The 26,377-nt window shown below is 43.4% G+C and overlaps 1 protein-coding gene across 1 annotated transcript in view; it reads right to left on the minus strand.

Annotated features, from left to right (window-relative positions):
- LOC142742525 (fructose-1,6-bisphosphatase isozyme 2) overlaps positions 1-20,632 on the minus strand; it is a 68,433-nt gene extending 47,801 nt beyond the window's left edge. Inside the window, exons 1-2 of the mRNA XM_075852360.1 lie at positions 20,389-20,632; positions 492-654 (exon numbers count right to left, since the gene is read on the minus strand). Of these exons, the coding sequence (XP_075708475.1) occupies positions 492-654; positions 20,389-20,558 (333 nt within the window). The 5' untranslated portion in view covers positions 20,559-20,632. The remainder of the gene's footprint in view (positions 1-491; positions 655-20,388) is intronic.
- Between the last annotated feature and the right edge of the window lie 5,745 nt (positions 20,633-26,377).

Consider the following 26,377-nt stretch of genomic DNA (forward strand, 5'->3'; position numbering starts at 1 on the left):
ATTTACTCCAGTCCTTCTCATTTTAGTGGCGCCCGATAGTTCCGGCATTTTACATTTGCTTGGTGTTATGTCCTATATAAATGGGCAGGGATACAGCCAAAAAATGTGCACACTGCTTTATATGCCATTTTTTAGAATCTCCCTGATGTCCCTTCTCAAAAGAATGAATGCAACACAACACTCATCATAATCTTCCACACAGTGTAGTGGCCTTTATTTGTAGTTGGTCTTTGTTGTGAATACGGGCATGCGTGATACGGAGCTGCACTTAGTAAATAGAATGAAGTTGTCGCAGAGAATCTGCGATCTTGCTACGCTAAGCCACTAGATTTACGATCAAATTTTGACAGTGAATGCTATGAAAAAATAGGCATGTTCTGTCTCTGAGCCCAATTTTACAAATATTATATTTTTTAAGAAGCTTCTGCTAGAAATCGTTCTTTCATATCACAATAAACTTGTTTACACAATTCTGTACTAGGATTACTGACCCTCATATCTTTTGGTGTAATGATGATTTCCTTGTTTTCCTCAGAAACCATAGCACAAGTGGAATAAGAGGATCTAAGCATATTAATCACAAGATCATTAGATAGGACATCCAATTTCTTCACTTCATCCCCAGTTACGTTCACACTTCCGGCAATGCCAAACCTAATTGTGCAAGAAGATCAAGCAAGATCAAGCGTGTCAGATAAAAGACATAGAAAGCTGGTAGCAAACCTTAAAATACATAGATTTAGTAAGAAATCAAAGAAATTTTTCCAGGAAGTGATGTATAGCCCCCTCCCATAGAGTCCAGGGAATTATGGGGGATATACATACAGAGCCTTATCTGTGCGCATAGGAGGGAATTTATTAAGACTGGCGTTTCATTTTTAAAATCAGGTGGAGCCTAATAGGCTTGATGTCAGTGTAAGACTGTCAGTTCTAATGCATTGCACTACAAGGGTAGTTGGACCTTCAAGTCCCCTAGTGGGACTAAAAAATAACTAAAATTGAAAAAAAAGTAAACAAAAAACATTAAGTAAAAAAAATAAAATAAATCGAACCTTTTACTCTTATCAAGTCCTTTATTATTGGAAAGGAATAAACTATACATAATTGGTATTGCCACATCCGTAACGGCCAGAACTATAAAAATATTATGTAAATCATTATTTCAAAAAAACCCAAAAAAAAACGATGCCGGAATTGCTGTTTTTTGGTCACTTTGCCTTCCAAAAATTGGAATAAAAAGTGATAAAAAAGTCGCATCTATACAAAAATGGTACCAATAAAAACTACAAAACCAACTCGTAAAAAACAAGCCCTCATACAGCTCAGTCTACGAAAAAAAATCATAAACGGATGGCTCTCAGAACATGGCAACAGAAATAAATACATTCTTTTTACAAAAAAGTAATTTTATTGTGAAAAAAGTTGTAAAACATAAAAAAACAATGTAAATTTGGCCGGAATCATACTCACCCGCAGAATAAAATTAACATGTAATTTACAACACACTGTGAAATATGTATAAAAAAAACCTAAACAAACAATGCCAGAATTTCTGTTTTTTGGTATCCTTGCCCTACAAATATTGGAATAAAAAGTGATCAAAAAGTCGCTATAGCTTGTCTCGCAAAAAACTAGCTCCGTAGACAAAATAATTCAAACTTTATGGATCTCACAACTTGGCGACAGAAAAAGTACATTCTTTTCACAAAAGTAATTTTATTGTGCAAAAAGTTGTAAAACATTAAAAAGTTCTATAAATTAGGTATCGCCGGAATCGTACTGAGCAACAGAGTAAAGTTGGCACGTCATTTATAACGCATGGTGAACACTGTATAAAAATTTAAAAAAACTATGCCAGTATTGCTGTTTTTTGGTCATCTTGCCTCCCAAAAAAAATACAAAAAAACGGAGAAAAATTGATCAAAAATGTCTCATGTACCCCAAAATGGTACCAATAAAAACTACAGCTCGTCCCGCAAAAAAAAGTCCTCATACCACTACGTCTATGAAAAAATATAATGAGTTAAGGCTCCCAAAAGTCAAGAAAGAAAAAATATGCAGTTGTGCAGGCCCGAGGGTAACACTTCTGCTGTTTCAAGGGCGATATATCAAGGCCCTAAAATTAGGGAACCAGGACGGGGACGGCCCAAACATATCTGCTGGAAGTGAGGGTGCCCATATTATACCAGGACAAAACTTTCCCAGCAAAATTCCCCAAACTGCAGAGTGTGTATCAAAACGAGGATAAGAAAGGACATCATTTATCAGTGCGACACTGGCCTTTGCATAAAGGATTGCTTCACAGCGTACTACACATCTTTGGATTATTTTATTAGTTTTCTTACCCCATTATTATACCACCTAACTATGCCCCTGATGTACTCTGCCCAGCTAACATGTACCCCCACATTATAAATGAAATCACCAGCAATACTCAAAACGACTACCAAGCAAAATCCACGCTCCAAAATCAAAATGGGGCTTCCCCATCCTACAGTGTGCCCAAACAGCTGTTTACTTCCACATATATAGCATCATCATACACGGGGAAACCATTTTAACAATTTTTGGGGTGTGTGTCTCCAGTGGCACAAGCTGGGCACAACATATTTGCCACTGAAATGGCATGTCTAGGGAAAAAGTGAAATGTTTACTTTGCACCATCCGCAGAGCATTCTTTTATGGAAAAGACCTGTAGGGTGAAAATGCTCACTATACCACTTAATAAATGCCTTGAGGGGTGTGGTTTCCAAAATGGGGTCACTTCTCAGGGGTTTCTTTTATTATTTCACATCTGAGCCTCTGCAATTGTGAACCAATACTTGGTAAATCGCCAAATTAGGCCTCAATTTCGCATGGTGCTCTTTCACTTCTGAGCCCTGTCGATAGTCCAGGCAAAATATTAGGGCCACATGTAGGGTGTTTCTAAAACCGGGAAAAACAGCATCATAATTAGAGAGCTGTCTTGTTATGGTGGCACAAGCTGGGCACCACATATTGGCATATCTATGGAAAAAATCCAGTTTTCACTCTGCAACATCGAGTGCACACCAATTTCTGCAAAACACCTGCGGGTTTAACATGCTCACTGCAGCCCTAGGTGAATACCTTGAGGGATGTAGTTTCCAAAATGAGGTAACTTCTGGGGGTTTTCAACTGTTTTGGTCCCACATGGGGCTTTTCAAATGCGACATAGCGCCCAGAAACCAATCCAGCAAAATCTGCACTCCAAAAGCCCTACTGTGTGCCCAAACAGCAGTTTATGACCACAGATGGGGTATTGCCGTACTCCAGAGAAGTTGCTTTACAAATGTTGTTTTTTTTCCTTTATTTGTTCAGAAAATTGATTTTTTTTTTAGCTAAAGCTACGTCTTATTGAAGAAAAAGGAATTTTTATTTTCACTGCCCATTTCTAATAAAATCTATGAAACACCTGTGCGGTCAAAATGCTAGATGAATTCCTCAAGGGGTGTAGTTTCGTAAATATAGTCACTTTGGGGTAGTTTCCACTGTACTGGTACCTTAGGGGCTTTGCAAACGTGACATGGTGCCAAGAAACCAATCCAGCAAAATCTGTACTCCAAAGGCCAAATGGCGCTCCTTCTGTTCTGAGCCCTGCCGTGTGCCCAAACAGCAGTTTATGCCCACATATGGGGTATTTCCGTACTCCAGAGAAGTTGCTTTACAAATGTTAGGGGGCTTTTTATTCTTTACTCCTTGTGGACTTTGTTGTTTTTTTAAGCTAATTCTACATCTTATTGGAAAAAAATAAAAATTTTCATTTTCACGTCCAAATTCTAATAAAATTATGAAACATCTGTGGGGCCAAAATGCTCACTACACCCCTAGATGAATTCCTTATGGGTGTAGTTTCCAAAATGGTGTCTTTTTTAGGTTGTTTCCTTTGTTTTGGCATCACAAGACCTTTTCAAACCTGACATGGTACCTAAAATATATTCTAATAAAAAGAAGGCCCCAAAATCCTCTAGGTGCTCTTTTGCTTCTGAGGCCTGTGCTTCTGTCCAGTAGCACACTTGGGCTACATGTGGGATATTTATAAAAACTGCAGAATCTGGGCAATAAATATTGAGTTGCGTTTTACTGGTAAAACCTTCTGTGTTACAGAAAAGTTTATTATATTACAATATGAATTTCTGCAAAAAGAATGAAATTTGTAAATTTCACCTCTGCTTTGCGTTAATTCTAGTGAAACGCTTAACAGGTTAAGAAACTTTCTAGATGCTGTTTTGAATACTTTGAGGGGTGAAGTTTTTTAAATGGGGTGACTTATGGGGCTTTATATTGTATAGGCCCCTCCAGGGGCGTAACTAGGAAAGACTGGGCCCCATAGCAAACTTTTGACTGGGGCCCCCCCTCCCGTGGGTGTCACACAACCCCCCCCCTTGTAGATAGTGCCTTTTTTACAGCCCCCCTGTAGATAACGCCATACAGTCCCCCCTGTAGTTAATGCCATACAGCGCCCCCTGTAGATAACGCCATACAGCCCCCTCTGTAGATAACGCCATACAGCCCCCCCTGTAGACTGTATGGCGTTATCTACAGAGGTGGGGCTGTATGGCGTTATCTACAGAGAGGGACTGTATGGCGTTATCTACAGGGGGACTGTATGGCGTTATCTACAGGGGAACTGTATGGCGTTATCTACAGGGGAACTGTATGGCGTTATCTACAGGGGGACTGTATGGCGTTATCTACAGAGGGGGACTGTATGGCGTTATCTACAGAGGGGGGCTGTATGGCGTTATCTACAGAGGGGGACTGTATGGCGTTATCTACAGAGGGGGACTGTATGACGTTATCTACAGAGGGGGACTGTATGGCGTTATCTACAGAGGGGGACTGTATGGCGTTATCTACAGAGGGGGACTGTATGGCGTTATCTACAGAGGGGGACTGTATGGCGTTATCTACAGAGGGGGACTGTATGGCGTTATCTACAGAGGGGGACTGTATGGCGTTATCTACAGAGGGGGACTGTATGGCGTTATCTACAGAGGGGGACTGTATGGCGTTATCTACAGAGGGGGACTGTATGGCGTTATCTACAGAGGGGGACTGTATGGCGTTATCTACAGAGGGGGACTGTATGGCGTTATCTACAGAGGGGGACTGTATGGCGTTATCTACAGGGGGGGCTGTATGGCGTTATCTACAGGGGGGGCTGTATGGCGTTATCTACAGGGGGGGCTGTATGGCGTAATCTACAGGGGGGACTGTATGGCGTAATCTACAGGGGGGACTGTATGGCGTTATCTACAGGGAGACTGTATGGCGTTATCTACAGGGGGGACTGTATGGCGTTCTCTACAGAGGGGGCTGTATGGCGCTAATTCCATACAGCCCCCACTGTAGAGAATGCCATACAGCCCCCCCTGTAGGGAACGCCATACAGCCCCCCCTGTAGGGAACGCCATACAGCGCCCCCCCTGCAGGGAACGCCATACAGCGCCCCCCCCCCCCCCTGCAGGGAACGCCATACAGCGCCCCCCCCTGCAGGGAACGCCATAAAGCGCGCCACCCTGCAGGGAACGCCATACAGCGCCCCCCCCCCCTGCAGGGAACGCCATACAGCGACCCCCCCCTGGAGGGAACGCCATACAGCGCCCCGCCTGCAGGGAATGCCATAAAGCGCGCCCCCACCTGCAGGGAACGCCATACAGCGCCCCCCCCTGCAGGGAACGCCATACAGCGCCCCCCCCCTGCAGGGAACGCCATACAGCGCCCCCCCTGCAGGGAACGCCATACAGCCCCCCCCTGCAGGGAACGCCATACAGCCCCCCCTGCAGGGAACACCATACAGCGCCCCCCCTGGAGGGAACGCCATACAGCCCCCCCCCTGCAGGGAACGCCATACAGCGCCCCCCCTGCAGGGAACGCCATACAGCCCCCCCTGCAGGGAACGCCATACAGCCCCCCCTGCAGGGAACGCCATACAGCACCCCCCCCTGTAGGGAACGCCATACAGCCCCCCCCCCCCCCAAAAAAAATGCGACCTATAGTGTGTCCTACAAATAACATGCATCCCCTATCCACAGGATAGGGGATACATGTGTGATCGCTGGCATGGATAGGGAGAACGGGGGACTGAAAGTCCCCTGAAGTTCTCCATGACTAACCTCTGACTTCCGGCGTCTGTGTCAACAGCTCAATAAAAATGAAAGGAGCGCTGTTCACGCATGCGCACAAGAGCGACCGGCGCTCCATTCATTTCTACGGAGCTGCCGACACAGACCCCGGAAGTCCGGAGGTTTGTGATGGAGAACTTCAGGGGACTTTCAGTCCCCCATTCTCCCTATCAATGCCAGCGATCACACATGTATCCCCCATCCTGTGGATAGGGGATACATGTCTTTTGTTTAATGGCAAAGCGGGGGGAGATAACTCCCTGCTCTGCCATAGTATTCAGTGGCGTCCCGCTGTAGCAGCCATAGCGGCTGCTAGCGGAGCCTGCGGCCATGGTGGGGGCCCGTGCCGGCGGGCGACACGGGCCCCCTCATGCCACGGGCCCCGTAGCAGTCGCTACGGCTGCTACGGCGGTAGTTACGTTACTGGGCCCCTCAAAACCACTTCACAACTGAACTGGTCCCTGCAAAAATAGCTTTTGAAATTTTCTTGAAAATGTGAGAAATTTCTGCTAAAGTTCTAAGCCTTGTAACGTCTTAGAAAAATAAAAGGATGTCCAAAAAACCATGCAAAGTAGACATATGGAAAATGTTAATTAGCAACTATTTTGTGTGGTATTACTATCTGTCCTACAAGCAGATACATACAAATTTTCAAAAATGCAAATTTTTGCAATTTTTCAGAAAATTTTGGTTTTTTTCACAAATACTGAATGTATTTACCACTAACTTAAGGTTAAATGTGTCACGAGAAAACAATAGTTTGTATAGGTAAAAGCACCAGATTTGAAAAATAAGGCTCTGTCAGGAAGGTCAAAAGTGGCTGCAGCGGGAAGGGGTTAAAGAAGAATAAAGTTAAAAGTTTTGCAATGGCCAAATCAAAGTCCTGACAATCCAATAAAAATGTTGTGGAAGGACCTGATGCGAGCAGTTCATGGCAGGAAACCCATCAACATAACAGAGTTGAAGCCGTTTTTTCACAGAGGAATGGGCTAAAATTCCTCCAAGCCAGTGGCGTAACTACCACTGTAGCAGCCATAGCGGCTGCTACGGGGCCCGCTGCATGAGGGCGCCAGTGCCACCCACCAGCCCCCACATACCCGGTGGCGCCGCTAGCAGCCACTATGGCTGCTACAGCAGTAGCGACACCACATTCAATAGTATCTGCGTCCATAGGACTCATATACTATTGAACACTATGGCAGAGGGAGACATCTCAATGCTCTTCCATTTACTAGGCTACAGGCCACGTTCGGCCTATTAGGCGGTGTCAGGATCCCTGCGCAGGCCGGCATGATGACGTCACTCAATCACGCCGGCCTACGCAAGACTCTCGTCGGCATGGATTCGTTGAAACAGCTCAGTTCGTCATGGGAATAGGTCCTTGTGAGTATAAAGATTTGTTTGGAGGGGTGCTATCTACAAGGGGCACTGTATGGCACTGTCTACAGGGGGAAGGGTGGCACTGTCTACAGTGGGGACTGTATGTCACAATCTACAGCGGGCACTATCTACATGGGGGACTGTGTGTGGCACCCAGGGCAGGGAGGCCCAGTCAAAAGTGGCCGCAGACAGTATGTCAAACGACCCCCGAGCACTGAATTTAAGCCATAGTACACTGTGAAGTCAGTAAAGCATGGCGCTGCAAAAATCATGATATGGGGATGTTTCTCATACCATGGTGTTGGGCCTATTTATCGCAAGGGATCATGGATCAGTTTGAATATATCAAAATACTTGGAGATCATGTTGGCCTATGCCGAAGAAGAAATGTCCTTGAAATGGGTGTTTCAACACAACAATGACCCGAAACACACCAGTAAGCAAACAACATCTTGGTTACAGACAAACAGGATTGAGGTAATGGAGTGGCCAGCCAAATCCCCTGACCTCAATCCCATAGAGAACTTGTGGGGTGACATAAAAAATGTGGTTTATTAGGCAAAACCCAAAAATGGAGAAGAACTGTGGAATGTCGTCCAATCTTCCTGGACTGGAATACCCGTTCAGAGGTGCCAGAAGTTGGTCGACTCCATGCAACACAGATGTTGAGCAGTTCTCAGAAACAATGGTTATGCCACTAAATATTAGTTCACTAAAGTGAAATCTGAAACATTTTTTCAGTTTATATATTACATTTTTCAATTTTTAAAGAAAAATGCTGGCACTGCTATTTTTTTGAACAGCCTAATATTCCTTTTTCGTTACTTTCTGGATTAACCCCTTAAGGACGCAGCCTAGTTTTGGCCTTAAGGCTCAGAGCCCATTTTTCAAATCTGACATATTTCACTTTATGTGGTAATAACGTCGGAATGCTTAAACCTACCCAAGCGATTCGGAGATTGTTTTCTCGTGACACATTGGGCTTCATGTTCGTGGTAAAATTTGGTCGATATATTCAGTGTTTATTGGTGAAAAATTGCAAAATTTAGAGAAAATTTTGAAAAAATTGCATTTTTCAGAATTTAAATGCATCTGCTTGTAAAACAGACGGTTATACCACCCCAAATAGTTACTAGTTCACATTTCCCATATGTCTACTTTAGATTGGCATCGTTTTTTGAACATTCTTTTATTTTTCTTGGACGTTACAAGGCTTAGAACATAAACAGCAATTTCTCATATTTTTAAGAAAATTTCAAAAGCCTTTTTTTTAAGGTACCTCTTGAGTTCTGAAGTGGCTTTGTGGGGCCTATGTATTAGAAACCCTGATAAAACACCCCATTTTAAAAACTAGACCCCTCAAAGTATTCAAAACAGCAGTTCGAAAGTTTTTTAACCCTTCAGGCATTTCACAGGAATTAAAGCAAAGTGGAGGTGAAATTTGCAAATTTCATTTTTCTTGCTGAATTTCAATTTTATTCATTTTTTTTTCTGTAACAAAGAAGGTTTTACCAGAGAAACACTACTATATATGTATTGTCCAGATTCTGCCGTTTTTAGAAATGTCCCACATGTGGCCCTACTGCGCTCGTGGACTAAAAGACAAGCCCTAGAAGCAAAGAAGCACCTAGTGCATTTTGAGTCCTCTTTTTTATTAGAATATATTTTAGGCAGCATGCCAGGTTTGAAGAGGTGTTGAGGTGTCAAAACAGTAGGAATCCCCCAATAGTGACCCCATTTTGTAAACTACACCCCTCAAGGAATTCATTTAGGGTTGTTGTTACCATTTTGACCGCACATTTTTTTCACAGCACGTATTTGAATTGGGCTCTGAAATGAAAAAAATGTCATTTTTTCCAATAAAATGTCATTTGTGATCAAAATTTCTTATTTTCACAGGGCACAAAATACCCCATTTTGTTGCCCAATTTGTCCTTAGTGTGGCAGTACCCCATTTGTGGTGATAAACTGCCGTTTGGGCCCATGGGAGGGCTCAGAAGGAAAGGAGCGCTATATGTTTGTTGGAGTCCAGATTTTGTTGGATTGGTTTTCGGGTGCCATGTCGCATTTGCAGAGCCTCAGAGGTATCAAAGCAATGGAAACCCACCAAAAGTGACCCCATTTTGGAAACTACACCCCTCAAGGAATTCATTTATGGTTGTTAGCATTTTGACCGCACAGTTTTTTCACAGCACCTATTTCAATTGGGCTGTGACATTAAAAAAATGTCATTTTTTCCAATAAGATGTAATTTTTTACCAAAATTTCTTATTTTCACAGGGAACAAAATACTCAATTTTGTTGCCCAATTTCTCCTGAGTGCATCAATACCCCATTTGTGGCAATAAACTGCCGTTTGGGCCCATGGGAGGCCTCAGAAGGGAAGGAGCGCTGTGTGTTCTTTGGAGTACAGATTTTGCTGGTTTGGTTTTCGTGTGCCATGTCGCATTTGCAGAGCCCCAGAGGTATCAAAGCAATGGAAACCCACCAGAAGTGACCCCATTTTGGAAACTACACCCCTCAAGGAATTCATTTATGGGTAATGTGACCATTTAGACCCCATAGTTTCTTCACAGAACTTATTTGAATTGGGCTGGGAATTTAAAAAAAATATATTTTTTCCAATAATATGTCATTTTAGCTCAAAAATTCTTATTTTCACAAGAAATAAAATACTCAATTTTGTTGCCCAATTTGTCCTGAGTGCGGCAATACCCCATTTGTGGTGATAATCTGCCGTTTGGGCCCATGGGAGGGCTCAGAAGGAAAGGAGCGCTGTGTGTTCTTTGGAGTACAGATTTTGTTGGATTGGTTTTCGTGTGCCATGTCACATTTGCAGAGCCCCAGAGGTATTAAAGCAATGGAAACCCACCAGAAGTGACCCCATTTTGGAATCGACACCCCTCAAGGAATTCATTTATGGGTAATGTGACCATTTAGACCCCATAGTTTCTTCACAGAACTTATTTGAATTGGTCTGGGAATGAAAACAAAATTATTTTTGTCAAATAATATGTAGTTTTGGCTGAAAATTTCTTATTTTCACAAGAAACAAAATACCCCATTCTGTTGCGCAATTTGTTCTGAGTGCCGCAATACCCCATTTGTTGTGATAAACTGCCGTTTGGGCCCATGGGAGGGCTCAGAAGGAAAGGACCACCATTTGGCCTACTCGGGATTTTCTAGTGCGAAGTCATGTATGCAGAAGCCCCTGAGGTACCAGTACAGTTGAAACCCGCAAGAAGTGACCCCGTTTTAAAAACTACACCCTTAAGGCATTCATCTAGAGGTGTAGTGGCCATTTTGACCGGAGACCTACACCCCATAAACTGTAATGTGGGTTCTCCCGGGTATGGCAATACCCTACATGTGGCTGTTATCAGCTGCCTGGACACACAGCAGGGCCCAGAGGGGAAAGACTAGGGGGGATAAGCTGTGCGGAGTGCATCAGGGTAAGTAAAATTGGGGTAAATTATAAACCAAGGGATGTATGATAAATTTTAAAACACTCATACAGAGCTCTGGTTATTCGGGACACGTGTCACATTGATATATTGTGTCATCCCTTATCGCCCTCTTATAGCAGACTTTGCACCTCTTTTGACTTTTTCCCTTCTTGCCAGTTTGGGGAACTTCCCCTGGAAAGTGTTGCCCTGGTACGATGCGTGTGGGCTCGCTTCCAGAAGTACTGGGTGCCCCCCCTTCTTGGTCCCTAAAGATTAGGTTCTTGATAATCACCTCTTGAAATTCCAGGAAAGTTCCCGTCTGGCCTGCACATCGACGTAGCACGTACGCATTGTACAAAGCCATCTATATGATGTTCCCGGCCAGCTTCTTATACCACACCGCATGGCGCTGTAGGGCTTCAGGGCTTGATCTTACAAGTCCATCACTCCCATGTACCTATTGTAGTCCAGGATGCAGTCTGGTTTGGGGGTGGCCTTTCCTTCATATATCCTAAACCTGTAGGTATACCCTGATGCACTCTCACAGCTTATACATCTTCACGCCATACCTTGCCCTCTTACCCGGCAGGTACTCGCGGAATTGAACCCTCCCTTTAAAATGTACCAGGGACTCATCAATAGAAATACACTTCTCGGGGGTGTATGCTTGGGAAAACCGGGCACTGGAACGGTCTAATAAGGGTCTCCGTTTAGACAAACGGTCAAAACTGGGGTAATCTCGGGGTGGGCACGGCTCATTATCAGTATAATGTAAGAAGCGAAGTATTGCCTCATTTATTTATTTTTTTAGGTTCCAGTTCAGTTCTGAAGTTGCTTTGAGGGGCCCATATATTAGAAACCCCTATCAAATACCCCATTTTAGAAACTAGACCCCTCAAAGTATTCACAACAGCATGTAGAAAGTTTATGAACCCTTTAGGTGTTTCACAAAAATTTAGAGCAAAGTAGAGGTGAAATTTACATTTTTTTTTTGTCAGAAAATCCTCTTTATACCATTTTTTTTATAACACAAAAGGATTTATCAGAGAAACACAACTTAATACGTATTGCCCAGATTCTGCAGTTTAGAGAAATATCCCACATGTGGCCCTTGGGCGGTAATGGACGGAAGCACCGGCCTCCGAAGCAAAGGAGCACCTAGTGGATTTTGAGGCCTCTTTTTTATTAGGCACCATGTCCGGTTTGAAGAGGTCTTGTGGTGCCAAAACATTGGGAACCCCCCAAAAGTGACCCCAATTTGGAAACTAGACCCCTTGAGGAATCCATTGTAGTTTTCTTGGGGTGCATGCGGCTTTTTGATCAGTTTTTATTCTATTTTTAGGTGGCGTGGTGACTAAAAAACAGCAATTCTACTATTGTTTTTTTTTCGTTTTTTTTTTACAGCGTTCACCGTGCGCTATAAATGACATATTCACTTTATTCTGCGGGGCGATACGATTACGGCGATACCAGATGTTTATAGTTTTTTTTTATGTCTTATGGCGTTTGCACAATAAAATACGTTTTGTAAACAATCATTCACTTTTTGTGTTACCATGTTGTAAGAGCCATAACGTTTTTATTTTTCAATCAATAAAGCCGTGCGAGGACTTATTTTTTGCGTAACGAACTGGAGTTTTGATCAGGACCATTTTTAGGTACATGCGACTTTTTGATCTCTTTTTATTCCATTTTTTGGGAGGTGAAGTGACCAAAGAATTGTGATTGTGGTTCGGTTTATTATTATTTTATTTTACGGCGTTCACCGTGCGGGATAAATAATGAAATAATTTTGTAGTTCAGGCCGTTACGGACGCGGCAATACCAATTATGTATAGTTTATTTGTTTGTTTATATATTTTTATTAATAATAAAGGACTGATAAGGGAAAAGGGGGGATTTTTACTTTTATTACTTTTAAATCTTTTATTTTCTAATTTTTACACATCTTTTTTTAACTTTTTTTTCACTTTATTACTTTGTCCCACTAGGGGACATGAGGGCAGGAGGCTCTGATCGCTATTCTAATACACTGCACTACATGCGTAGTGCAGTGTATTAGAACTGTCAGCTACTCACTGACAGCAAGCATAGTGGGTCCTGACGTTGTCAGGACCCACTAGGCTTCCGTCTATGGCATAGCCGGACGCCATTGTTTGGTGTCCGGTTGCCATAGTCACCATCGCCGGCCGCTATCGCGTAGCAGGCCGGCGATGGCAGCTTAACCCCTAAAAAGCCGCGATCTCTATAGAACGCGGCTTTTAAGGGGTTAATCAGCGGGGACACAGCGATCGGTCCCCGCTGTAGGAGCTGTGACAGCTGCTGAACGAGACAGCAGCTGTCACAGCTCCTGTATGTGTCGGGAGGACGGCCGAAACGGCCGTTACTCCCGAGACGTACTATTACGGCATGGAGCGCGAACTATACAGCTGCCATGACGTAATAGTACGTCAAGGAGCGGGAAGGCGTTAACACAAACTGGATAAATGTTGTAATTGTTTTGATTTGGAACTGAATGTGTAGTATTTCCGGTGCATTTGCATTTAGGCAAATAATAGTTATTCATCAAATCATGACCAGTTGGGGGTACTTGAAGACTGGGGTTGACAAACTCAGGTTAATAGAAAATAGCTCAGTGGGTGCTATAATGCATTAACCTTCAGTTATAATAGAGGTTTATAGATAGACAATGCCACAGCTAATTTAGTAAAAAAATCCATGGGGGTCAAAACAAACGTCACAAACAGAAACGCACTGCGGGAGATGTATCAAAACTAGGGCAAAGGCATGGTGGAGTCGTTTTCCATGGCAACTAATCAGGTTTTTCCAAAGGACCTTTAAAATAATAGGAGAGGTGGAATCCGGTTGCTATGGGCAACTACTCCACTTTTCCTTTGCACCAGTTTTGATTCATCTCGTCCATTGTGTATTAATTCCTTAGCAACATACAATTTTGTCGCTGCCAAAAAATTGTTAGCGCATTTCAACGTAACTGTATGTTGTGGTGATGGCGCAGGCCCAAAAGCTGAGCCTGTGCCATAACCAGTGGGTTTTTTAGCTGTATACTACAACTGACACTCTGCTGTAACGGTCGGGATGGGAACTAGCTCCGATCCCAACTGTTTAAATTCCTTAGATGCCAGGGTGAATAGCGACCAAGGCACCTAAGGGGTTAGAACACCATTGCATTCCCCCACAACATAATCCAGGAGTACCGATGGTATTGTTGTAAGTATTGCAGTGTATTATAACAGCGATCAGACCGTTCGGATCTTCAAGTCCTCTAGTAGGACTACAAAAACAAAATTAAAAATGTTGGAGAAAAATAACAAAAAGTAAACATTAACCCCTTCCCGCTGCAGCCACTTTTGACCTTCATCACCGAGCCTTATTTTGCAAATCTGACATGTGTCTCTTTATGTGGTAATAACTCTGGAATGCTTTTACCTATCCAGGCGATTCTGAGATTGTTTTCTCGTGACGCCTTGGACTTTAAGTTAGTGTTAAAATTTGGTCGATACATTCAGGATTTAATTGTGAAAAACACCAAAATGTTGCGAAAAATTTTAAAAATGTGCATTATTCTAAAATGAAATATATCTGCTTGTGAGACAAATCGTAATACCGCACAAAATAGTTGCTGATTGGCATCGTTTTTTTAACATTCTTTTGTTTTTCTAGGAAGTTACAAGGCTTAGAACTTTAGCAGAAATTTCTCACATTTTCAAGAAAATTTCAAAAGGCTATTTTTTCAGGGACCAGTTCAGTCCTGAAGTGGCTTTGAAGAGCATATACAATACAACCCCCATAAGTCACCCCATTTTAAACACTACAACCCTCAAAGTATTCAAAACAGCATCTAGAACGTTTCTTAACCCTTTAGGCGTTTCACAACAATTAAAGCAAAGTGGAGGTTAAATTTACAAATTATTTTTTTGCAGAAATGTATATTTAATTTAAAAAAAACTGTAACACAGAAGGTTTTACCAGAGAAACGCAACTCCATATTTATTGCCCAGATTCTGCAGTTTTTAGAAATATCCCACAGAACAGGCCTCAGAAGCAAAAGAGCACCTAGAGAATCTTGAAGCCTTCTTTTTCTTAGAATATATTTTAGCCAGCATGTCAAGTTTGAAGAGGTCTTGTGATGCCAAAACAAAGGAAACACCCCAAAAAAATACTCCATTTTGACCCCACAGATTTTATTAGAGATTGGACATGAAAATGAAAAATGTACATTTTCCAATAAGATGTAGTTTTAGCTAAAAACAAACAAACAATGTCCACAAGGAATATAGAATAAAAAGCCCCTAACATTTGTTTTACTTCTCTGGAGTATAAAAATACCCCATATGTGGGCATAAACGGCTGTTTGGGCACACGGCAGGGCTCAGAATTGAAAGAGCACCATTTGGCTTTTGGAGCACAGATTTTGCTGGATTGGTTTCTTGGCACATGTCGCTTTTGCACCGCCCCTAAAGTAATAAGACGTAGCTTTAGCTCTAAATCTTTCATTTTCTCAACAAATAAAAGGAAAAAAAAGCATCCAAAATTTGTAAAGCAATTTCTTCCGAGTACCGTAATACCCCATGTGGTCATAAACTGCTGTTTGGGCACACAGTAGGGCTCAGAATAGAAGGAGCGCCATTTGGCTTTTGGTGTGCAGATTTTGCTGGATTGGTTTCTGGGAGCTATGCCACATTTGCAAAGCCCCTGTGGGACCAAAGCAGTGGAAACCTCTCAGAAGTGACCCCATTTTAGAAACTACACCCCTCATTTCATTCACCTAGGGGTGTAGGGAGCATGTTAACCCCGCAGGTGGTTTGCAGAAACTAGTGTGCACTCGATGTCGCAGAGTGAAAATGGGAATTTTTCCATAGATATGCCAATATGTGGTGCCCAGTTTGTGCCCCCAAAACAAGACAGCTCTCTAATTATTATGCTGCATTTCCCGGTTTTAGAAACTCACTACAAGTGGCACTAATCTTTTGCCTGGACGATCGACAGGGCTCAGGAGTGAAATAGTACCGATTCCGGCGATACCTAATTTATGGCACTTTTTCATGTTTTACAACTTTTTGCACAATAAAATTACTTTTGTAAAAAGAATGTATTTTTTCTGTCGCCATGTTGTGAGAAACATAACTTTTAAATTTTTTCGCCGACGGAGCTATGTATGAGGGCTTGTTTTTTGCGAGACTAGCTATAGTTTTTATAGGTACCATTTTTGGATACATGCGACATTTTGATCACTATTTATTTCAATTTTTGTAGGGCAAAGTGACCAAAAAACAGAAATTCTGGCATTGTTTTTTAAGTTTTTTTATGGCATTCACAGCGTGGAATAAATAATATTTTTATAGTTCAGACCATTACAGTCGCGGCGATGGCAAATATGTATGATTTATTTTTTCCAATAAGGCCAGTATTAGGCCTCCGGTTGCCATTGCAGCCACCGAAATTGCCGGGGTGCCGATGAGCTGCAAACCGCTTAAATGCAGCGATCGCTTTTGACCGCTGCTTTTAAGGGGTTAATGGCGGGGATCAAAGCTAACTTCGATCTCCGCCATTACACCAGGGTGTCAGCTGTAAGGCTGCATTCACACGAGCATGTGCGTTTTGCGCACGCAAAAAACGCAGCGTTTTGCGTGCGCAAAAGGCACTTAACAGCTCCGTGTGTCATTACCATATAATGCGAGGCTGCGTGATTTTCGTGCAGCCGCCATCATTATGACACTCCGTTTGGATGTTTGTAAACAGAAAAGCACGTGGTGCTTTTCTGTTTTCATTCATAGTTTGACAGCTGTCGTGCGAATCACGCTCGTCCCACGGTAGTGCTTCCGTGTGGTGCGCATGATTTTCACGCACCCATTGACTTCAATGGGTGCGTGATGTGCGAAATACGCCCAAAGAACAGACATGTCGTGACTTTTTCACAGCGGACTCATGCTGCGCAAGAATCACGCTACTGTCTGCACTGCCCCATAGACGAATATAGGTCCGTGCGACGCGTGTGAAAATCACACGCGTTGCACGGACGTATAGAACGTTCATCTGAATAAGCCCTAACACGCAGCTGACACCAGTGGATGACGACAAGGACTCAGCTTCTGAGCCGGTGTCATCCATTTGTCGTATGGATACGGCAAAATGTGGGAGGCACTAGCTTTCCATGACGTATCCATACGATAAATGTCGGGAAGGGGTTAAACAACTATACATATTTGGTATCACTGCGTCCGTAACGTCCTGAAAATAATATTATTTTTTAGTCACCTAGTCTTACAAAAAATGTAAAAAAGGGCTAAAAAAAAAAATACCACAAAAAACAAGCCCTCACACAATTTTCTAAATGGAAAAATAAAAAAGTTTTGTCTCTTAGAACATGGTGACACAAAAAAATAAATGGTTTTTAGAAAAAGTGATTTTATTGTGCAAACTCCTCGCCTCCCCAAAAAGGAAATAAAAAGTAATCAAAAAGTCACATGTACCCTAACATGATACCAATAAAAACTACAGATTGTACCGCAAAAAAATAAGACGAAAAGATTTAAAAGTTAATACTCAGAATATGGCGACACAAAAGGTGAAGAGTGAGTTCCAAAAGGGGAATAAGCTTGGACACCATTAATCAGTGAGACACTGGCCTGTGCATAAAGAATTGTTTCAAAGCATACCACACATCTATGGATTATTATTCACCATCTCATTATCCCGATGTTTTCCGCACAGCTTACATATGCCCCCACATTATACATTGAAATACCAGTAATACCCCAAACAAACCGACTACCAAGCAAAATCTGTAGTCCAAACGCCAAATGGCGCTCTCTTCTGAACCCTACAGTGTGTCTAAACAGCAGTTTACGTCCACATATATGGCATTGCCATACCCCAAATAACTTGCTTAACAGTTTATGTGGTATTCGTCTCCACTGGCACAAGCTGTGAACAACATATTGCGCACTAAAATAGGATATCAGTGGATAATTGCAATATTCACTTTGCACCATCTGCTGCGCCATGGGGTAAAAATGCTCACTACACCCCTTGAGAAATGTCTTGAGGGTGTAGTTTCCAAAATGGGGTCACTTCCCAGAGGTTTCCACTGTACTCTGAAACCTGAGGGAGCTCTGCATGGCGCCCGAAGACCAATCCAGCAAAATCTGCGCTCCAAAAGCCAAATGTCGCTCCTTCCCTTCTGAGCCTAGCGGTGTGCCCAAAAAGCAGTTTACGACCACATATGTGGTATTGCCGTACTCAGGAGAAATTGAGTAACAAATTGTGTAGTGTTTTCTCTCCTATTTAACCCATGTAAAAATTAAATATTTGGCAACTAAAATGACACATTATTGGAAAGAGCCGTTATTCATTGACTCCAATGAAAAGCAGCGCCAATTACGTCCGTAATGGACGCGGCGTTCAAGCGCCTGCACATGCCGTTACGGCTGAAATTACGGGGATGTTTCCTCCTGAAAACATCCCTGTAATTTCAGCCGTTACGGATGCTGCCGTGTGAACATACCCTTAGGCTGGGTTCACACGAGCATGTTCGGTCCGTAAAGGATGGAATGTATTTCGGCTGCAAGTCCCGGACCGAACACACTGCAGGGAGCCGGTCTCCTAGCATCATAGTTATGTACGATGCTAGGACGCCCTGCCTCGCTGCGGGACAACTGTCCCATACTGTAATCATGTTTTCAGTACGTGACAGTAGTTCCACGGAGAGGCAGGGACTCCTAGCGTCGTACATAACTATGATGCTAGGAGCCCGGCTCCCTGCAGTGTGTTCGGTCCGGGACTTGTGGCCGAATTACGTTCCGTCCTTTACGGACGTAAAATGCTCGTGTGAATCCAGCCTTATACCACCCTAAAATCCGCACTTAATGTTGCGTTTTTAGGTGCGGTTTGTACCATTTTGATGCAGAAACAGGTGCAGATTTTATGCCACGGATGTTGATGCGTTTTTTTAAAAAAAAATAAAAAAACAGATACAATTCTGAGACAGGAACACAAAAAATAAATGGACACACTGCGGATTTTAAAATACACACTGCAGGTCAAATTACGTGCAGAAAATGTCCGCAATGTGTAGATGAGATTGATTAAAGTCTCGTTTACTTTGCTGGTATTGTATTACGCTGCGGATTTGCCGCTGGAAAATCCGTGTGGCAAATTCGCATGTAATACGCATCATGTGCATTTGGCCTTACAAGCAGGGGCTTTCAAATTTAAAAAAAAAATTCAATTTTTCTCTACATTTTGGTGCTTTTCACAAGTAAACACTGAACCAAATTATACCACTAAATCGAAATATGTCTTGAGAAACCAATTCCAAATAAAAACAAAGTGACAAAGTGAGAAATGTCAGATTTGAAAAACGGGGCAATACCTACAAGACCAAAACTGGCTGTGTCTCCAAGGGGTTAAGGATTTCATATACTTTATAGCGAGCAGCTGCAGTGGCCTCCTTCACACAGTTTTTTTCTGGCAATTTAAACTTCATCAAAAAACATTTCTAAAAACACTAGTGTTATTAAGGCCTCAGGCACACGACCGCAAAAAATCTCCGTAATTGCGGACTGCAATACGGTCCGCAATTATGGACCTGCCCGGTTCTATTGGCGTGGACACCTTTCCGTATCGCTATGGAAGGGTGTCTGTGCCGTAGAACTGTGCCATGAATTATGGAGCATGTCCTACTTTTCGTTTTTTACGCCCGTGCTCCCATACTTTGTATGGGAGCACGGCCCGAAAATGTGACCCGTGGGCATGAGGCCTAAGATGTAACATCTGTTTTTAGTGGCGTTTTTTAAGGCATTTTTCATTTTGTGTCGTTCTGTTCGTGCTTTTTTTATGGCGTTTTCGAAGTCCTATAGAGAAGCCTATGGACAAATGCCTGAAAAAGTCTTGACCAGAACATGCTTCTTTTGAAAAATAACAACTGTCCACAAAACTGCCTCAAAGATGGCACAAACCAAAACCCAGTTGCGTGTAGTGCATTTTATATTTTACTATAGACTTTAATGCAACATCTAGCCGCACTAAAAACACCACGTAAAATGCTGCGTGTGAATACAGCCTTACAAGAAAAAGAAAAAAAATTGGAATAATGATCTAAATGCTGTGATTCCAGCCTTTCTACTATAATTATTTAATCGTTAGATAAATATTCTCCATTGTAAAACCTATATCTAATTATGTAAGAACACAAGAATGTATAATGAAACATAGAATATACTCAATACACATTACCACTATGAATATCTTCCATTTATTTATCAAAGAGATTTTTGGGGGATTATACCATGATTTGTAATATGAGCGATTTTGAGATCATGGTAACAATTGCAGTTCAATTCAGACTTTTTTCTATTTTGTTCCACAAGGTCATATTTCTAGTTGAAAAGACTTACATATGAGCGAGGCCTGCTTTCCTCACGGCTGAAGAAATGGCTTTAATAGCAGTCAGCATGGAATTGAGGAGTTGTGTCATTTCCCCCGTACCCTTCGCTTGTCTCCCCCTTTCCATAACAAATCGAGTAAGGGTTAACATATCCGTTTCAAATGGGCTTCGGTCTGACATTTTGCCGAAAAATGAGTGTGCCTTGTACGCCGAAGAAAATGATAAACTAAAATGCTGGTTATTGCCTTCCTGCAGCTGCTTCAACTATCCAAATGCTTTTAAAAGCTTCTGCAGATGCCCTTCATGAAATTCTCCAGAGAACATGTGACCGTGTAGTGTTAAATATCAAAGCAGCAGTTCACAGGCTGGCTGGGGGCTGAGGAATAGCCTGCTCGTTCTAATGTTAGATGGCCGTGGCTAAGGCCATGTTCACACGGCTTATTTACAGGTGTATTTCAGACACTAATTTTACTCTCTGAAATACACCTTTCTATTATTTCAATAGGAAATACACCGTGTAGTTCATACGTGGCGTATTTTTCGCTGCTGAATTACAAAATGCCTTCCATTGACATTTAAAAAAAACACTTTGAAAATACGCTTCAAAATGTTTACAAAGATTCAAAACACTAAGGCCCCATGCACACGAACGTGCTTTTGCGGCCGCAATTCTCCCGAAAATCCCCATTCATTCCTATGGGGCCATGCACACGACCGTGGTTTCCACGTTCCGTGCATGGCCCAGGAGCCTGGACGGCAGAAAGAACGGGCAAGTCTTATTACGGCCGTGTTCTGCGGTCCAGGCTCATAGGAAATAATGGACATGCCATGTGCATGGCTCGCGATTTGCGGGTGGCTCGCGGGTGACATAGCTATGGTCATGTGGATGAGGCCTTAGGGTATGTTCACACGCCCTATTTACGGACGTAATTCGGGTGTTTTACACCTCCAATTACGTCCGAAAATACGGCTCCAAACCGCCGGCAAACATCTGCCCATTTAAATCAATAGAAAGTCGAAAGACATCGCGTAAAAAGACGCCCGCATCAAAGAAGTGCATGTCACTTCTTGAGATGTAATTGGAGCCGTTTTTTATTGACTCCATTGAAAAACAGCTCCAATTACGTCCGTAATTGACGCCGCGAAAAACGCGAGTACGAGCAATTACGTCTGAAATTCAGGAGCTGTTTTCGCCTGAAAACAGCTCCGCAATTTCAGGCGTATTGGACGCTGCCGTGTGAACATACCCTTAGGGTATGTGCATACACAAACTAAAAACTCAAAAACGTCTGAAAATACGGAGCTGTTTTCAAGGGAAAACAGCTCCTGATTTTAAGACGTTTTTTAAGCCACTCGCGTTTTTCACAGCGTTATTTACGGCTGTTTTTGGAGCTTTTTTTTCTATAGTCTATGGAAAAACGGCTCCAAAAACGGCTGAAGAAGTGACATGCACTTCTTTTTCGCGGGCGTTATTTTACACGGCCGATTTGAAAAACGGCTGCGAAAAAAACGGCCCATCGGAAGAGAATGCCATTTTTCCCATTGAAATCAATGGCCAGATTTTTGGAGGCGTTTTGCTTCCGAGTTTTTCAGCCATTTTTCGGGACATTAGGGTATGTGCACACGTAATGTTTTCAGGCGTATTTTGGGGCGAAAAACGCATGAAAAATCTGAAGCAGTACGCCTCCAAACATCTGCCTATTGACTTCAATTGGAAACGGGACGTTTTTTTACGAGGCTGTTTTTAAAAATGGTCGCATAAGAAAAGTCAGCGAAAAAGAAGTGCATGTCACTTCTTGAGCCGTTTTTGGAGGCGTTTTTAATTGACTCTATAGAAAAACAGCTCCAAAAACGGCCGTAAAAAACGCTGCAAAAAACGTGATTGGCTTAAAAAAAGTCTTAAAATCAGGAACTGTTTTCCCTTGAAAACAGCTCCGTATTTTCAGAAGTTTTTGATTTTGTGTGTGCACATACCCTAAAAATCAGCTCCAAAAACACCTGAAATACAGAGACGGTTTTCCCTTGAAATCAGCGACGTATTTTTCAGCCTGTACATATGCCATGTGAACATAGTTTTAGGGTGTATTCATAAGTTGCGGTCGAGGTGCAGTTAAAACCGCATTGAAAAAACACATCTGAAGACCGCATGCGTTTCTATCACAATTTGATGTGCTTTTTTATTGCGGTTACCAATTGAAAAAAACCACACCAAATCACAGTAAAAAAGTACGCAATTTTCGAATGCGTCTTTTCTATGCGATTTTTACTGCACCTCAACCGCAACATCTGGATATACCCAAAGACTGGATTTACACACAGCGTTTCTTTGTTCTGTTTGGTTGGCGTTTTCACTGCGTTTTAGGTAAAAATGCTGCGGCCAGATGTTATATTAAAGGCTATAGTGAAAAAGAGAATTTACTACATACACCGCGTTTTGATTTGTGGTGTTTTTTGGTCAGAGAGTTCTCCGTTGGACTTTAAAAATGCCTTGAGAAAAACACAATGAAAAAATCTCCCATTCAGACGAGTGTTTTCCTCGTCCGTGTGCTGTCCGTTTAAATAACTGACAGCACATGGACCCATGCATTTCAATAGGGCTATTCACGCAGCGAGTGTCGGTTGCGTGAAACTCACTGCATGTCCTATATTGGTGTGGTTTTGCGGACGTTGTCGCCCATTGAAGTCTCTATGTGTGCGTGAAAAACACGGACAGCACACGGACGACATCCGTGTGCTGTCCGTGTTTCACACATCAGTTGATAAAGAAATGCAGAGAATTAAAAAAAAAAAAAAAAGGAACTGCTTGCAGAGGCTTACCACGAACGTGAAAAACGGATGCCACACGCAAAGCACACAGACATGAAATGCAGGAAGTACGGTCCGTTTTTTGCGCACACAAATCAGACACACTCGCGTGAATGTAGCCTAAGTCTATACATTTTCAATAAAGTATATTTAGTATTATCTATTAATACCTTGCACGTGGGCTATAGCTTCCAATTTGTAGGATTACTACTACTTTATTAAATGGTGAATTAAAAGGCTTGTACAGGCTGAAGGCGGTTTTTTATACCGATGACCTTTCTACATGTAGGTCATCCATATATAATCGGTGGGGGTCCGACACCAAGATCCCGCACCGATGAGCTGTTTCGTCTGCCTCTGTGCACCAGAAGTTATGCAGTGGTCGGTGCCAAAAGCAGATAGCTCAGGTTACAGTATTATGGCCATGCTGAAGTACTGCAGCTCTGCTGCTATTCAATTGAATAGGAACAGAGCTGCAGTAACCCATCAAGGCTGCTATACAGTGACTGGCGCCATCTGCTTCTGGCACTGACTGCTACATAACTTCTGGTGCCCGGAGGCAGCCGGAACAGCTGATCGGTGCAGGGTCCGGGTGTTGGACCCCCACCCAGGGCCGCCATCAGGAATTTCAGGGCCCCCTACAGCTACATTTTCTGGGCCCCCCTACCGTGGCACCGCCTGTTAACGGTACTCCGTCCAGTACTATATCATGGTACCCAGGGCCGCCATCAGGGGGGGTATTAGGGGTACTGATGTGAGAGGCCCGGCCAAACCTAATTGAAAGGGGGGCCCGGCAAACTGCCGCGACTTGCCTTTGGTAGAAAAAAAACAGGCCCCTGCAATGGGGCCCGTTTTTTTCACCAAAAGAATGTCATGAGCTGCGGGCCCCCCTTTCAATTAGGTTTGGCCGGGCTTCTCACATCAGTACCCCTAATACCCCCCCTGATGGCGGCCCTGGGTAGCATGGGGGCCGTCAAACACCGCCGCCCGTGCGACCGATCACGCGCACCACGCAAACTCCCGCACATGCGCACCGGCGACCGCCTGGAAGCGCGCACCGAATTTTGAGGCAGATTTTGACCTGCCCACACTATCTTGCCGCGTTTTTTGCCCGCTGCGATTGAGGACAGCAGACAGAAAACGCAGCGAAAAATGCATTTTCTGCCTCCCATTGATTTAGATGGGAGGTCAGAGGCAGAACCGCGGCAAGAAAGGATGTGCTGCTTTTTCTTTTTTCCGCGACTTGCTCCCATTGATTTCAGATTAAATCAATGGGAGGCGGTTTTGGAAGTTTTTTGGTGCTGATTCTGACGCAGTGTCCGAGTCAATATCAAGGCCCAAAAACGTTGAACTGGGCCTTATTGTTAGGGCTTATTCAGACGAACGTGTAATACGTCCGTGAAACGTGTGTGATTTTCACGCGCCTTGCACAGACCTATGTTACTCTATGGTGCCGTGCAGACTGTCAGTGATTTTCACGCAGCGCGAGTCCGCTGCGTAAAACTCACGACATGTCCGATATTTGTGCATTGTTCGCGCATCACGCACCCATTGAAGTCAATGGGTGCGTGAAAATCACGCCCAGCACTTCCGCAGCCGTATAAACTATGAATGAAAACAGAAAAGCACCACGTGCTACAAACATACAAAACAGAGTGTCATAATGATGGCGGCTGCGCGAAAATCACGCAACCGCGCATCATACGCTGCTGACACACGGAGCTGTTATGGACCTTTTGCAAGCGCAAAACGCCACGTTTTTGCGCGCGCAAAAAGCACACGCTTGTGTAAATCCGGCCTTAGGGTAGGAACACACTAGGCATGAACACTGCAGATTTTATGCAACACATTTTATTGTGGAAAATCCGCAGCGTATCACAGTCGCAGCAGAGTGGATGAGATATGAACAAATCTCATCCACACGCTGCAAAAATAATGGACCTGCAGTGTGACTTTTTGGCTTTTTAAGTCGCATGTCAATGTATTCTGTGGAATCGCCGCTCCTCTGTTGCAGAAATGCTGCGGTTCTGCCGCAAAAATCACAAATGAGAAAAAAAAAAAAAGCCACTTTTTTAAATTGATAAAGTTTAGACTTGCCCCGGCCGTAGTCCTGGTGACGCGATCCTCTATTCTTAGCGTAGCCCCGCCTCCTGTCATGACGTTTCATCCCATGTGACTGCTGCAGCGGTCACATGGTCTACAGCGTCATCCCAGGAGGCGGGGCTACGTTCAGAAGAGAGAGATGCGTCACTTAAACTACGGCCGGGGTAAGTCTAAACTTTTTTTTCCCTGCAGGATTCCCGCAGCGGACACGCCTCACGAAATCTGCGCCACTATTTGGTGCGGTTTTGCTGGCGGAATTCCCTGCGGCTCCCGGGATAAGCTGTGTCGTTTTACTCAGCATATCCGCCTAGTGTGTCCCTTATGATGTCGCTCCTGGAGCTGCTGCCGGTCTCTAAATAGGCAGTTGGTCCAGTAGAATTTGGAATTATTTTTTTTTGTGAACCAGCTTAAAAAAATACAAAACTTTGGTGTTAGGGCCTGTTCACATCACTGTTCGCTTCCGCTCCGGGGTTCCTTCTGAGGTTTCTGTCGGGTGAACCCCGCAACGGAAAGTAAAAGTGATAGCACAGCTTCCGTTTGCATCACCATTAGCGCAGTCGACTGCGCTATTAATTCCGTCCGAAAACCAGCCGGAATGGTGACGAACGGAAACCATTAGCGATGTTTCCGTCACCATTGAGATCAATGGTGACTGAAACGGAAGCTGTGCTGTCACTTTCACTTTCCGTTGCGGGGTTCACCCGACAGAAACCTCAGAAGGAACCCCGGAGCGGAAGCGAACAGTGATGTGAACAGGCCCTAACACAAAAGTTTTGTATTTTTTTAAGCTGGTTCACAAAAAAAAATAATTCCAAATTCTACTGGACCAACTGCCTATTTAGAGAGCGGCAGCAGCTCCAGGAGCGACATCATAAGGGACACACTAGGCGGATATGCTGAGTAAAACTACACAGCTTATCCCGGGAGCCGCAGGGAATTCTGCCAGCAAAACCGCACCAAATAGTGGCGCAGGTTTCGTGAGGCGTGTCCGCTGCGGGAATCCTGCAGGGAAAAAAAAGTTTAGACTTGCCCTGGCCGTAGTCCTGGTGACGCATCTCTCTCTTCTGAACGTAGCCCCGCCTCCTGGGATG

This window comes from Rhinoderma darwinii, chromosome 1, assembly GCF_050947455.1.
Source record: "Rhinoderma darwinii isolate aRhiDar2 chromosome 1, aRhiDar2.hap1, whole genome shotgun sequence".
NCBI lineage: Eukaryota > Metazoa > Chordata > Amphibia > Anura > Rhinodermatidae > Rhinoderma > Rhinoderma darwinii.